Source organism: Xyrauchen texanus, chromosome 24, assembly GCF_025860055.1.
Source record: "Xyrauchen texanus isolate HMW12.3.18 chromosome 24, RBS_HiC_50CHRs, whole genome shotgun sequence".
NCBI lineage: Eukaryota > Metazoa > Chordata > Actinopteri > Cypriniformes > Catostomidae > Xyrauchen > Xyrauchen texanus.
Genome location: NC_068299.1, coordinates 29,990,122 through 30,005,894, shown reverse-complemented (window position 1 = coordinate 30,005,894; position 15,773 = coordinate 29,990,122). Strand labels below are relative to the sequence as shown.

The following is a 15,773-nucleotide window of genomic DNA, read 5'->3' as shown; positions in this document are numbered from 1 at the left end:
GAGAAGTATAGCTGAAGCATTGAATACACATGGTAAGTTAAGTTTAGACTTTCATCTACAGCGAATGAATGAAGCATTTAGCTATAGTAAGCTACTAATGAAGCATCAACCTGTGTAAAACAAATTCCGCTTTATTTTCAATGTAAAGTAGAGTGAATAGGCATGACGATTTGTGTCCCTGTATCCAGGGGTGTCATTCCAGACAATCTACTGAAATACAGGCAGGGTGGGGAGTCGCAATGACAATGACAGTAGTCCGAGCTGTGCACACAGAGAGACTCCGCCCACACGCTGTTCTGAATGGCTGTGATTTTTGATTGACGTGTGGCGTCTCACAGTCGCGTCGCGTCTAGTGTGGACACGGTGTTATAAACCCGTCCGCGCTCTTAGGTCAGATGATCAGCTGCTCCTGACTGTGCCTAAAACTAAGCGTAAGCTCAGAGGGGACCGTGCCTTTGCTGTGTCTGCCCCTAGACTATGGAATGATCTGCCTTTGCATGTTAAGCAGGCCTCTTCTTTATCTGTTTTTAAAACCCTTCTTAAAACCCATCTTTTCTCTATGGCTTTTGACACCTAGTAAGATGTCGATTTTATTTACTTGATTGTATTTGTTACTTTGAATGTTTTTATTGTATGGTTATTAATTGTACATATGTTTATGTATATTTTTCTGTACAGCACTTTGGTCAACTTTGGTTGTTGTAAAGTGCTTAACAAATAAAGTTGGTATGGTATGGTAAAAAGCAAAACAAATGCTTGCTTTTTTTATACATGCTACATTTTGGAACACCACAAAAATGTTTTGTGGTGACATGAGACATGAGACAACCATGTCATGTCAGGTGTTACACACCGCTGCAAAGTGTCAGTTTAGAATTGTCTCAGATCTGAACTCAAAGGAAGCAAGTAATGCTTCTCTATAATGTTCTGTGCCCGCAAAGCTATATGAAAACTTAACCCAAAAGTGGGCAACTGCATGCAAACAGAATAAATTCCAGCAATAGAAGTGTATACTAACCATTCACGGGGCATATTTTTCAATTGGTATTTATGCTAGAATGTCCCCTCCAATTTAGCCTAAATGGGGAATTTGATTTATCAAAAGCTTTCTATAAATTAGTTAACCATTGCAAACTTTGTTATTTACTGTATAAAGCACAACATTATTTAATGCTTTAAATAGATACTACTTACGTTTCTAGATGTACAGCTGTGGGTAATTGAGAGTTATTCAAGCAACCCATGCAAGAGCAGACATACAGAGTTTCCACAGTCATGAAAAGTTGGAAATTTCAGTGAATTTAAAAATTTAAATGTCACATTTTAAAAGTCCTGGTAATGCTTTACAATACGGTTGTGTTTGATTACATTTGGTCTAAAAAAAATGTAACATTAACTATCAATAAACAGTATTTTTACAGCACTTATTTATCTTGTTTAATGTTAATTTAAACATATACTAATACATTTTTTAAATAGAAAGTCAATATCAGCTTTATTGCCAAGTACGCTTACACATACAAGGAATTTGTCTTGGTGACCGAAGCTTCCAGTGCACAAACAATACAACAAATATAAAAATATATAAAAAATAATAAATATAAAAAATAAAATAAAATAAGAAGTGAATAGAAAATAAAGTATATATAGAAATACACAATAGGACAAATATATATATATATATATATATATATATATATATATATATATATATATATATATATATATATATATATATATATATATATATATATATATATATACACAGGTATGTACATTATACAAATACAATTGTTATGTACAGAAGCAAGGAATTGTAATGGCAGAAGAGGTGTGGTATGTTGGAAAAATATAAATAGACTAAGCTGTTTATTGCACATAAATTATTGCTCAGTGAGGCAGATTTAACTTCATAAGATGGGGAAAAAAAACTGTTCCTGTGCCTCTGATGGTTCTGGTGCTCAGTGCTCTGTAGCGCCTGCCAGAAGGCAACAGTTCAAAAAGATAGTGGGCTGGGTGAGTGTGGTCCAGAGTGATTTTTTTTTTTCCAGCCTTTTTCCTCACTCTGGAAGTGTACAGTTCTTGAAAGGATTGTAGGGGGCAACCAATAATCCTCTCAGCAGTCCAAACTGTCCTTTGTAGTCTTCTGATATCCGATTTGGTTGCTGCACCAAACCAGAGAGTTACTGAAGTGTAGAGCACAGAATCTATGACTCTTATCAGCAGCACCTGTGACAGGTTGAACTTCCTCAACTGGCAAAGGAAGTACAACCTCTGCTGGGCTCTGCTGAGTCTCCCACTTTAGGTCCTGTGAGATGGTTTGCCCAGGAACCTGAATGACTCCACTGCTGCAACAGTGCTGTTTAGAATGGTGAAGGGGGTCAGTGTTTGGGTGTTTCTCCTTAAGTCCACAATCATCTCCACCGTTTTGAGCGTGTTCAGCTCCAGGATGTTTTGACTACACCAGTGAGCCAGCCATTCAACCTCCCTTCTGTATACAGACTCATCTTCATCTTAGTTGAGGGTGATGACAGTGGTGTCATCAACAGGAGCTAGACTGAGGGGTCCTTGGTGATGCAGTCATTTGTATACAGGGAGAAGAGTAGTGGGGAGAGCACACATCCCTGGGGGTGCACCAGTGCTGATTGTACATGTGCTGGAAGTACATTTCCCGTCTCACTAGCTGCTGTTTGTCCGTCAGAAAGCTTGTGATCCACTGACAGATAGACGTGGGAACAGAGAGTTGGTGTAATTTAGTCTGGAGAATAGCTGGGATGATTGTGTTGAAAGCCGAACTGAAGTTCACAGAAAGTATCCTTGCATATGTCCCTGGTCTGTCCAGATGTTGCAGGATATGATGCAATCCCATGTTGACTGCATCATCCACAGAACTGTTTGCTCGATAAGCAAATTGAAGGGGATCTAGAAAGGGTCCAGTGATGTCCTTCAGGTGGGCCAACACCAGTCTCTCAAATGATTTCATAACCACAGACAGAGGTGGGTAGTAATGTGTTACATTTACTCCATTACATTTACTTGAGTAACTTTTTGTGGAAAATTTCTTTTAGAGTAGGTTTTATTGTGGGTACTTTTTACTCTCACTCAAGTAAATTTCTAATAATTTTTTGTTAACTTTCACTTCTTTACAATGTGTGGCGTTACTGTCGTTACATTACTGGGTTTAATTTGAATTAATGTGTAATTTATTGAGAGATAATTGAATGGGACTTTTACGAGAGCGGAAGTTCACAGCTTTGCGCAATGAGACGTTCCCACTTGAGCGATGAGACTGTAGTGGTGGGAAGTTCGGATCATTTTACTGACTCGGATCTTTGAGTCTCGTTCAGCAAAATGAACGAATCTTTTTTCGAGTCATTTCGTTCATTTCAGCAGAATATAATTAAATGTCATGTTAAATAGCCCAAAACATCAAGTAGTCTACTTACGAAAATGTTGATTCAATTTGAAATAAATAAATAAAAATAAACTATAGGGTAATGCAGCCAAAGCCAATTTATAAGAAACCGAAATGTTAATTTATTAATTGGGTCTTAAGTTTAAGCTATTGCAGTTAGTTCACCTCACCTCCTTTTTCTCCGCCTCTTGTGTCATCGGGTTCGAACTTCAAAACGTTAAAAATACTTAGTTGTCGATGTCGACTCGTCAGTGTCTGTGTGTGGGCCGTGTGGTGTGACACAGCAGCCAATGCACTCACTGACTGCATGCACATGCAGCATACCGGTCCGGATCCGGAAAGATAAATGATTAGTTGAAGTCTCGACTCTCGAGTCTTCGGGTTTAGGTTCGGCGGGTCCGAGTCTTCGTTCGGAAAGAAATGATTAGTTCGTCTCTTAGGTTTGAGTCGTTAGTTCTTCAAGTCAGACTCACAAACCCATAGCGCTGTGCTATGGGTTTGTGAGTCTGACTTGAAGCAACGACTCAACCGAAGAGACGAACTAATCATTCTCTTCCGTACTGACAGCATAGTCTCTATGGGACTGACAGGAAGAACGAAAGACTTGGACCCGGCCGAACCCGAAGACTCGCGAAAGATGAACTAATCATTTATGACTTCATGTACCTTATGCGATGTTGCGCGCATGCGCGGTCAACACAAAATGAACGAATCACTCTCTGAGACAACTCGGTAGTCCCGAGTCATATTAAAGATTCGTTCAAAATGAACGAATCGTTCATGAACGACACATCACTATGAGACTGTCTCTCAAGTCATTAGTGCTGCAGCATCAAACTCTTAAAAGCGAAGCTCTTCGCTCCACACAGTGGAAAAAATAATATTTTTTTCATGCAATGCCTTAATTTAACACCAAGACAAGATGATATTTCAAGATTTAAGTCACAGCTCCAACTTCAGGCAGCATATCGAGGTAAGTTTTGGCTCTAATTCTTACGCTGACTTTTCTGTGTAATGAGATGGTCGTTTTCAGGGAGATTCTGTAACTGGGCTCTTATGACATCAGTTTTTAAGTGTACATTTTTAAATTAGTGCAGCAATATATCAGTGCGCTTTTTCCCGCATGTCATGAGCAGTATTTATGCATTTATTTTGCGCCCTTTTAACTGGAGCGTGAACAGACAGCATTTCTGCACGTGCACAGCGAGGCGCGCGTGTGTGAGAAGTGCGGACGCTAGACAATCGTGGCGACGAGAGTGGCTGTGTCCGCTGTCGTTAACTCATTCACTATTTCTCTATATGGCAGTTAGTGCACTATATCTCAGCAGTAAGTGAACGAAATCAGTGAATTCGGACGTGAGTGTCGGAGCTCTGGGGCTGGTGCAGAAACGTCACATGAAATTTTAAATTACTTGGGCCTTATTTGTTATTCTTATTAAATAATATATATTTAATATATATACTGTGTGTTAATATAAAGAGTAAACACATTTGATCAAATAAAGAATACATTTAAAATGTATCTGTGTTTTGTCTCTCTATATGTTATGTTATTTTAATCAAGTAATGATTTGTATCATTACAAAAAAGTTATGTAATACATTCAGCATTAAATAAATTATTGCAGGAGTGAAGGAAGCAGTAAACTCCTAGCTCGTATGTCTTCCCCGTGGTGGATTGTGTGAAATTAACCATCATCGAGTGTACTTGTAATTTACTCTAGAAAATAGTGCATTTTGGGTAAGAACGAGTGGCTCACTCAGAATTCAGACACTCCTACAAAATAGCGAAAACTCAAATAGTGCTACTGTATATAGTAGATAGGTGGTGGTTTCAGACACAGCGAGTCTTCCACAATCAGGGTTGATGCCCTACGTAGGTTGTGTACTTTGCATTTAGAGAGCGGTGGTACTGCTGTACAGAACTAACAATCTAAATATTTATGACACTGTCAACTGTAACTACACTGAAATAGGAATCCACACAGGACTTTAAAAGCTATGAAGTAGCAAAAGGAGGCATTAATAAAGCATGATCTTGCTTTGCTTTATATTTCAACATTACATATAATGTCCTTGTGGGGACATTTTCACGTTTTCACTGTAATAATTACTTGAAATGTTTCCAAAACTCTCTTCTTATTGACAAATTCATCCAGATTTGACAAGAGACCTTAAAGTGTTAGTTCACCCAAAAATTACAATTCTCATTATTTACTCACCCTCATGCCATCCCAGATGTGTATTACTTTCTTTCTTCTGCTGAACTCAAATTAGATAGTAGCAGGTGTGACTGTTTTAACCCTCTGGGGTCTGTTTTGTGCCCTGGAGAAGTTTTGACATGTCTTGACATTTGGGCTTTTTTCAGTTGTTTAAAAACACATTAATGGCTAAAGTCTGATAACACTCTATTCAGCACAAACTGGGCTACAATAATATGTGAGCAACATGTGTTTATGAAAATAATGTTTATACGTGGTTTTTGAAAAAACAACATTAAGTCATTGAAATAAGGCCATATAACACATACTAAACATTTGTCCACAAGCCTTTTGAGAACTGGATCTTGTAGCCTAGAGTTTTTGCTACAAAATGATGTGAAAACCATCCTGATCACTTGTTCATATAAAACAATATAGTAATTGAACTTCTGAAAGATACTTTTAGTGTTAGAAAGGTAATATGCGAAGAGGTGTGAACTATCATGAATATTGAGGTAATTCACACCTGAGGAGACAAAAGCCCCCCTCCCCTGGCCTATCAATGAGGAAAGTGTCAGAAAGAGAATGAATGTGAGGAGACCTAATGATCAAAATCTAATTTTAGGTTAAAAGAAGTAATCTGACTGTACATTTTCTTTACATAAAGACTTAATTTTAGACCTACACTACCATTTAAAATAAATGGTATTTTCTGCTCACCAAGGCTGCATTTATTTTATCCAAAATACAGTAAAAACATTGTGTGAACTCGTTTTACAATTTAAAAGAACAGTTTTCTATTTGAATATATTGTAAAATGCAATTTGTGATCAAAGCTGAATTTTCAGCATCATTACTGCAGTCTTCAGTGTCACATGATCCTTCAGAAATCATTATAAGATGCTGATTTTCTAATATGGGGATATTGACATCACATTTGACACACCTGAACACATATTTGCAAGCACAAGCAATGATGATAATGAGGCAGCATAAACACTAGATAAAATATATTCTAAACATTCATATTATTTTTATATCATATTACATATCATATTTCATACAGCATACAATTTAAATGCCTGCTTTAGCCGAAACAACATTTAAATGTAACTAAAACTTGCTTATTAGGAGTCATATTTCAAATGTCAATACTCTGAATCCTGGCTGGCAAGTCTGGAAACAGCCCCACTAGTAAAATATGTACATGTTTATATAAAATAGCATGTCAACTAATTGACTTACTCGTCCGAAATTGTATCCTCGTCTGGATCTAGTCTCCCTTCAAAATACAAACGTTCATCGGAAAAAAAGTCTTTGTCACAATCCAGGAGTTTTCTTGCTTGTGTATTGTGTATTCCAAATGCGCAAAAAAGTGAATGAACTTTGTTTTTAAGGCACAGTCGGGGGCATTTACCATTTGTTTTAATTGCCTCAGCACATTACCGTATGAATAGCACCCTCTGCCCGTGGGTGTGATCACATTAGGTATAATTAGCTGAGCCTGTAAAAAATGTACAGCGCTTTGTTTCATACAGATTACATTGCAGGAGAATATTTGTTTTAAATTTGAATTGTTTTATTTAAAAGTAGACATTTTTAAGCTTTCTTTAGACATGTTTCATGTTTGTGTGATAAGTATTCGCGGAGTTTCAGTAAAAAATTTTTTCAGAAATATGCTTGTGAACACCGAGACGCTGTGTTGGGTGAGCTGAAAGTAATCCATAAGACACTAGTGGTTAAATCTGTATCTTCAGAAGCTATGTTATAGGTGTGGATGAGAAACAGGGAAACCGATCACTTTCACATTCTTCTTGTTTTTTTTGGTGATTCACATACTTCTCTGCATATCGCCTCCTGCTATCTAGCAAAAAATGACAAATATTGATCTGTTTCTCAACCACACTTATCATATTACTTCTGAAGACATGAATTAAAACACTGGAGTCTTATGGATTACTTTTATACTGCCTTTTATATGCTTTTAGGAGCATAAAAATGTTGGCCTACAGAGCTATAATATTATTTAAAAAATCTGAATTTGTGTTCTGCAGAAGAAAGTTTTACACATCTGGGATGGCATGAGTAAATGATGAGAGAATTTTCATTTTTGGGTAAACTATCTCTTTAAAGTGGCAAAATGTTATATTCTGTCATCATTTCTCTACCCTCGTGTTGATCCAAACCAGTGTGAGGCTTTGTATGATGTGGAACACAAAATGTGTTAGACCGAATGTTATGGGGGTTGACAGTCTCGGTCACCATTCACTTTCAATATGTATATGTATATATGTATGTATGTATGTGTGCAGTGTATAACTAAATTAAATAGTGACTCAGGCAAACATTCTGTCTAATATCTCCTTATTGTTTTGCATGGTAGAAAGAAAGTCATATGGGTTTGGAACAACATGATGGTGAATGATGACAGAATTTACATTTAATAATAATAATTCTGTAGTAAGCCTACATGTTAAATGTGTATTATGTAATGGAATATCGGGGAGTAAACGTCTTTTATGTCATTTGTGAAAGTAACGAGTTACTCACTACATGAGTGTGCTTTTAATTGGATACTTTCTTACTCAAGTAATTATTTATGTTAGGTCTTTTACTTCTACTTGAGTAATTATGTTTTTCAAGTAATTGTACTTTTACTTGAGTACAGTTTTTGGCTACTCTACCCAACTCTGACCACAGATGTCAGAACGACGGGTCTGTAATCATTAAGTTCTGTGGTTTTGGGTCTCTTATGCATGAGCCTTCACACTGCTCCATTGATCTATTGAAGATTTTGGAGTGGTGGTGGCGTAGTGGCTAAAGCACTGGGCTGTTAATCAGAAGGTCGTTGGTTCGAACCCCACGGCCACCACCATTGTGCCCTTGAGCAAGGCACTTAACTCCAGGTTGTTCCGGGGGGATTGTCCCTGTTATAATTGCACTGTAAGTCGCTTTGGATAAAAGCGTCTGCCAAATGCATAAATGTAAATGTAAATGTGAAGATCAGTGTGAAGATGGGAGCCAGCTGGTTAGCACAGGATTTTAGACAAATGGGTGAAACACCGTCTGGGCCCTGTGCTTTCCTTGTCTTTTGTTTTTGGATGTCACGGCACACCTCTTTTTCACAGATCTTAAATGCAGGTTGAGTAGCAGGAGGGGGAGGAGGGGTTTCAGGAGGTGTTGATGTTTGTGTGAAGTGAAGTTCAGAGCGGATGTGGGTTGTGAGATTGGGCCTTTCAAATCTATAGTAGAACATATTCAGGTTCTCAGCCAGTTGTTGTGTTGGGGGTAGGCGTCCTGTAGTTAGTAAGTTGTTTCAGGCCACTCCACACTGATGCAGGGTCGTTCCCTGAAAACGTGTTTCTCAGCTTATCAGAATATTTTCTTTTAGCCCCTCTGATTTCCTTATTCAGTGTGTTTCTGGCCTGATTGTACAAGACTTTATCCCCACCTCTGTATGGCATTATGAACTAGCAAATAACAATGAACATTGTATATTCATAAATTAACATTAACTTATTATGAATGAATAATGAATGCTGCAAAAATATTGTTAGTTCATGAAAACTAATGCATTTACTAATGTTAACAAATAGCACCTAATTGTAAAATGTTACCAATGTCATGGTAATTTCTACAGTGAATATATTTTTTTCTAGTTATGGTCTGTTCTTAAATATTACAATTGTTAGATAATGTTCTTTTTAAGGGTAAAAAGTAATTTCAAGCCAAAGTAATGTATGTTTTGTGAGTGAAGCTTTCCATTTGAGTTGGTTATTTTTTACTGATTTGGACGCACCAGTTCTCAAATCTTTTTGAATGATTTGTCAGTGAAATGGTCTGAATTAGAATGATCTAGTAATTACATGGACTGCAAAGGTCAAGGAAAAGTCATGGAAATGTATTAGTCAAAAAGTGTTTGAACCCTTCACAGCAACAATTAGAAGATCTTTTCTGTTTTAGATTTATGATCTGTAATACAGACATGTGAAGGTTTGGTTAATACATAAATATTTTTGGTGATGCATTCTGTTGTCTTTTCAGACACAACTATGAGCTATCCAGGTTATCCTCCCCAGCCCGGCTATCCTCCTCAGGCCGGTGGATACCCACCTCAACCAGGGATGTACCCTCCTGCAGCAGGGGGATACCTCCCTCAACCTGGGATGTACCCCCCGCAGGCGGGTGCTTACCCGCCACAGCCAGGCGCCTATCCTGGTCAACCAGGGGCTTATCCTTCTGTACCCACAGGTGAGTCATTTTAAAACCAGTTGTTATCTAGGTGGATTTTTTCCTAAAACCTACTGAGCTACCTTGCTGTCTACTGTCTACATAGGCAGTGACCTTCTTAAGGCCCCAGTACACTTACAAAGAAGTGCTTCTTCGTTCAGAGGTTAAAAGAAGTTTGAAACAGCCAAGCAAAGACATACTGTTTGCGATCAGAATATTTGGAATGCTCTACATAGACAGCAACTCAGTGCTTCATACAACTAGCGGTCCTCATGTGAAGCACACAGGTGACTTGACAGTTGATCTCAGTATTTTGAGAGTTTTGTGTAAGGATGTTGCTAATCTAATGATGCAGTACTGAAATAAGCATACAAACACACATTACACACAAATATTGGGTAAAAGATTACATTTTTAGATACTGCTGTCTTTGTAGTCAGCTCACTAGGGTTAGGAACATATGTGTGCACATACATTATTTTCTATTGGGTAGTTTGCATTTTGATGTTTGTTTATGATGATATTATGGACACTTTAGTCAGGCCATAAAGTAAATGTCACTTTTCATTACTGACACTCAATGAACAGTGTGGATAGCCATAAATGTTGAATTGTGGAATTTCCAGGTGGAGTCACCAGGAAAAGTCAGTGACTGAATGTGTAGTGAGTTAAGTTATAAACTCTAGCTATTTTCTAGCATTGTCTTGCACTGACAGACATTTGTTTGTGTCATTATTTTAGGGTCCGTTCTGTTGAAAGGCCCAGTGTTCTGTTTGTTACGTTTAACAATGTTTAGCACATTTATGTTTCATAACATGTCCTGTTTGGTGGCAACATGTGAATTGTTGGCTTGTGTGTCACACATTTGTGTCACACATTTTCCATCTGGTTGATTTAGCTATTTTGTTATACCAAAATGTTTTGCTTTGTGTACACACTTTTTTTTTTCTCTGTATTTTGTTTACAAGTATTTTGTTCATCATAGTTCAGAATCAAACTCTCAGTATGTATCATGTACTGTAATTATGGTCCAGTTGCAATTGTAATCCAGTTCAACTGCACTTTTATTACCTGAATTAGATTCAGTGGAATACAATTACATCATATTTGGTTTGAATATACAGTAAAATGGTGGTGGTTATTTAACACCAAGATTTTATCTTACAATGTATATATTTGAAAGAAAACATTTATATTTGGTGCTGTGGCTGGTCACAATTCCCTAGTTCATTTTAAAAGGTCCTCCAGAGAGACAAATGCATTTTTAGAGTCCAAATATTTCATTTAGTCTATAATTAATGTGGCTATTAAAATGGCACACATTATTAATGATAAAATGCTGTTTAAAATGGCATAAAGCTTGTCACACCACATATCAACTTCCTGAAAGTAGTTCATGTCAACTAGGGCTGCTAGTAACGATTATTTGTATAATCAACTAATCTAACGATTATTAGAACGATTATTTGTCTATTCGGGCGATTATTGCCATGATTAATCATTAGCCCTTAACCTACTATTCAGCTTGTGCCCGACTTAAAAGGTTGTATTAAATGTGCTTACTAACAATAAAGAGGACCAAAAAATCTTTTAAAAATACCTCTAAATGACAATCATTGAATTAACCCTCTGGGGATGTGCAGGCGCGTCCTGCTGGATATTTTCGTCATTACAGCTGAAACAACTTAAAATACTCCATCATTTTGGGGCATACAGATAAGTGTAAGACATCATTAGAGACTATAAAGGGTCTACTTTTATTTGTGTACACTTACAATAACAACAAAATCTTGTGCTTTTGTAAAATAAAGAAAATAAAAAGGGTGAGCTTTCAGCAGTCTCCGTGTTCACAAGCATATGTCAGAAACGCATCACAAAAATGAACTGAAACTCTGCAAATACTTATCACACAAACATGAAACGTATGTCTAAAGAAAAATTAAGATTTCTACTTTTAAATAAAACAATTCAAATTTAAAACAAGTATTCTCCTGCAATGTAATCTGTATGAAACAAAGCGCTGTACATTTTTTTACAGGCTCAGCTAATTATACCTAATGTGATCACACCCACGGGCAGAGGGTGCTATTCATACGATCAAGGGAAATGGTAAACGCCCCCGACAGTGTTCAGAGGTTTGATGTAAACAATTCATTCATTTTACTGCGCGTTTGTAACTATACACATGCGATAGGAAGGAAGAGTTAACATTTTCCTCAGAAGAAGAGCGGGACTCCAATGAATATTTGTATTTTGAAGGGAGACTAGATCCAGCCGAGGATACAATTTCGGACGAGTAATCATTTCGTTTTAATTAGTTGACATGCTATTTTATATAAACATGTACATATTTTACTAGTGGGGCTGTTTCCAGACTTGCCAGCCAGGATTAAGAGTATTGACATTTGAAATATGACTCCTAATAAGCAAGTTTTAGTTACATTTAAATGTTGTTTCGGCTAAAGCAGGCATTTAAATTGTATGCTGTATGAAATATGATATGTAATATGATATAAAAATATATGAATGTTTAAAATATATTTGATATAGTGTTTATCATCAATGCTTGTGCTTGCAAATATGTGTTCAGGTGTAAATGTGTCAAATGTGATGTCAGTATCCCCATATTAGAAAATCAGCACCTTATAATGATTTCTGAAGGATCATGTGACACTGAAGACTGCAGTAATGATGCTGAAAATTCAGCTTTGATCACAAATTGCATTTTACAATATATTCAAATAGAAAACTGTTCTTTTAAATTGTAAAATGAGTTCACACAATGTTTTTACTGTATTTTGGATAAAATAAATGCAGGCTTGGTGAGCAGAAGAGACTTCTTTTAAATGGTAGTGTAAGTCTAAAATTAAGTATAGTCTTTATGTAAAGATGTAACTTTTATGTTACTTCTTTTAACTTAAAACTTGATTTTGATTATTAAGTCTCCTCACATTCATTCTCTTTCTGACACATTCCTCATTGATAGGCCCAAGGGAGGGGGTCTTTGTCTCCTCAGGTGTGAATTACCTGAATATTCATAGTTCACACCTCTTCGCATATGACCTTTCAACATGAAAAGTGTCTTACAAAAGTTAAAGTACTATATTGTTTTGTATGAATGAGTAATCAGGATGGTTTTTCTTCTTTATGTAGCAAAAACTCTAGGCTACAAGATCCAGTTCTCAAAAGTCTTGTGGACAAATGTTTAGTATGTGTTATATGGCCTTATTTCAGTGACTTAAAAATTTAGTTTTTGCATAAACGTTATTTTCTCAAAAATACAAACATGTACATACATGTTGCTCACATATTATTGTAGCCCAGTTTGTGCTGAATAGAGTGTTATCAGACTTTAGCCATTAATGTGTTTTTAAACAACTGAAAAAAGCCCAAATGTCAAGGCATGTCAAAACTTCTCCAGGGCACAAAACACCCTCAGACCCCAGAGGGTTAAAGGGGAAAAACTACTTGGATTTTTATTGTTTAATTAATTAAAAATGTAACTGCAAAATGGATGGTTCACCCACAATTTTTTATTCTGTCATCATTTACTCACCCTTGTGTGATTTGTGTGTCATTATTCCATGGAACACCAAAGAAGATGTCAGGCAAAATGTTAGCCTCAGCCACCAATCACTTTCATTGTATAGAATAAAAATACAATAAAAGTGAATTGAGGCTAACATTATGCCTGACATCTCATTTGGGGTTCCACATAAGAAAGAAAATCAAATGGATTTGAAAAATATGAGGATGTGTAAATGATGACAGGATTTTCGTTTTTTGGTGAACAATCCCCTTATGTGCCACCTGCACTTAATACATTGGTTTTTAATAGTTGTGTGTTCAAACATGATCGCTCTTTATGTATGTTTTATTTTATTTTACTTTTTGTATCTATTCGCAGGCGGTTGGGGTGGTGCTCCTGGTCCTTCAGGAATGCCTGGTTTTAGTCTGGATAATATGCCGAATCCTGGATTCAACGCTGGCAATCTCCCAGGAATGGTAAATTTTCAAATGAAATCATAATGTGTAATCAGAAGTGACAGTGGAACAGCGGTCTCCATTCTCATCAGATGCAGGACATTTTATTTTGTGATAAGTCAGCCTGTGCTAAAACCACAAAAAATCTTTCCTTTATCAGCTTTTTTTCATAATTGTGCTCTTGTGACCTTGACATTGATGTCTTGTTATTGATCTGTCATCAGAATGTGCTTTGACCAACAAATTTGACCCAGTTCAATGTACTGATGCAAAGTGTGCTTTAAAATTTTCTCTGTAATCAAATTTAAAGATCAGAGGAAATGTGAACAAGTGTAGATCCATTGAGGAACTGTTGCAGCAGGGTCAGTATTTCACTTCGAAATCTTATCTAAATTTTACAGTTACAATCTTGTGCTCGGCAACAAAGCACACACATTTTGCTTGACTACCTAAAGATATTAAGTATACACTGAGACAAAACCTCAAACACAAGGCTAATATAGTCAGGGGTGCACATAACTTTATCAGTGAGTTACTCCGGTGAGTACCAGGAGATGGTGTTTGGTACTCACGCCATATGTAGCGTAGTCTTATTAAGTGGAGTCTTCCTCACTGTCCTGCCGCTGTTCTTCATTCAGCTTGTCTCGCCATCTGGCAAGTGGGCGACTGGACATTTCTTCTCGGCTAGCTTGTTTATGAACAATAGCTTGCGCCACATTCGTGTGCTCCTTGCTCTTTTCATGTTTGTCAAATAAAGGATGGTTGAAATTCTTTGAGCCTTTATAAAACGCACCTGTTTTGTCTGCTAGATGTGGATTTGAGCGGCAAATATTGCACCACATTTCAGTGCGCTCATCGTTAGCTTCAAGCCACTGCACATCTTTGAGCCACTTTTCCGAAAAAAGTCTTTTTTTCGGCTCTGGCTCCAGTTGACGTTTCTTTGTAGGTGGCGAAACGCCAAAGAAGTTGCTTAATGTCTGTTGCTTTTTGGACATCTCTGACAGCATAACTTAGTTGACAAGCAACATGTCATGTGTAAGTTTAGATGAGAAGATCGGTTAAGTATGCAAAGGCGCAGAGTAACACAAGTCGCATTACGCATTCCTGATTTTTGTCGCGCATGCGTACCTGCGTACCAGTTATGTGCACCCGTGAATATCGTAGTGGTACACATGTAAATGGAAAATCCCATAAAATCTACACAGTTAAACAAAGGTAAATATTTTAAGAGCGCTTGCGCAAAGTGCAGGGCTATGCGATATATCATTAGTGCAGGGTCATTAGGAATGGCCTTTAAGTTTTGTTATTTTTGTGAAACCTAAGCACTAAGTCTACTTGCAAGTAGGTTTTGCAAAATTGTGTGCGCTAATTGGCCGGGTCAAGTGCAATTTAATTCTGAGGTTCTTCTCTGGTTTGCACTGTCTGCATCCTATTTTATAGTCCATTCACCAGCGATATAAACAAAGACCGCACATTCATAAGAAGTTGGTAGTGAATGTGGAATGTGGAAAGGCATATTTTATATGCATGAAAAACATGATTCTTCTCAGGATTTGGATGGAGGCGCCATTCAATTATAGAGAATATAAGTATTATTCATCATTATCATCTACTGATAGTGATTGTATTGCCCTTCCAGGTTAGGCTGTTGACTGAGGGATCGATTTTATTTTGTTTGTTTTTTGCACACACTTTGCTTCTTGCAAAAATGCTTGTCCATTTTGCTTTAAAATTTATTTATTTATTGAAAGATGAAAAACTTCAACCAAAAATATGTCTGAATTTAAATTACATTTCAAAATAAACACAATTGTAATAAATAATGAAATAGTAAAAAAAAATTTAAAGTTTATATAATCAAACCAAATTCCAACTTCTTCCACCGGCCCCTTTTGCAGTGGCTTAGAAATCACTCTACTACAACAGGTGGAAAAAATATTAATA

The 15,773-nt window shown here is 36.8% G+C and overlaps 1 protein-coding gene across 2 annotated transcripts in view; it reads left to right on the top strand.

Annotated features, from left to right (window-relative positions):
- Positions 1–15,773, top strand: part of anxa11a (annexin A11a) — a 40,854-nt gene that overhangs the window by 7,108 nt on the left and 17,973 nt on the right. For both annotated transcript variants that reach the window (XM_052089751.1, XM_052089750.1), the window contains exons 2-3: positions 9,660–9,866; positions 13,753–13,850. In XM_052089751.1, the coding sequence (XP_051945711.1) occupies positions 9,668–9,866; positions 13,753–13,850 (297 nt within the window). In that variant the 5' untranslated portion in view covers positions 9,660–9,667. The remainder of the gene's footprint in view (positions 1–9,659; positions 9,867–13,752; positions 13,851–15,773) is intronic.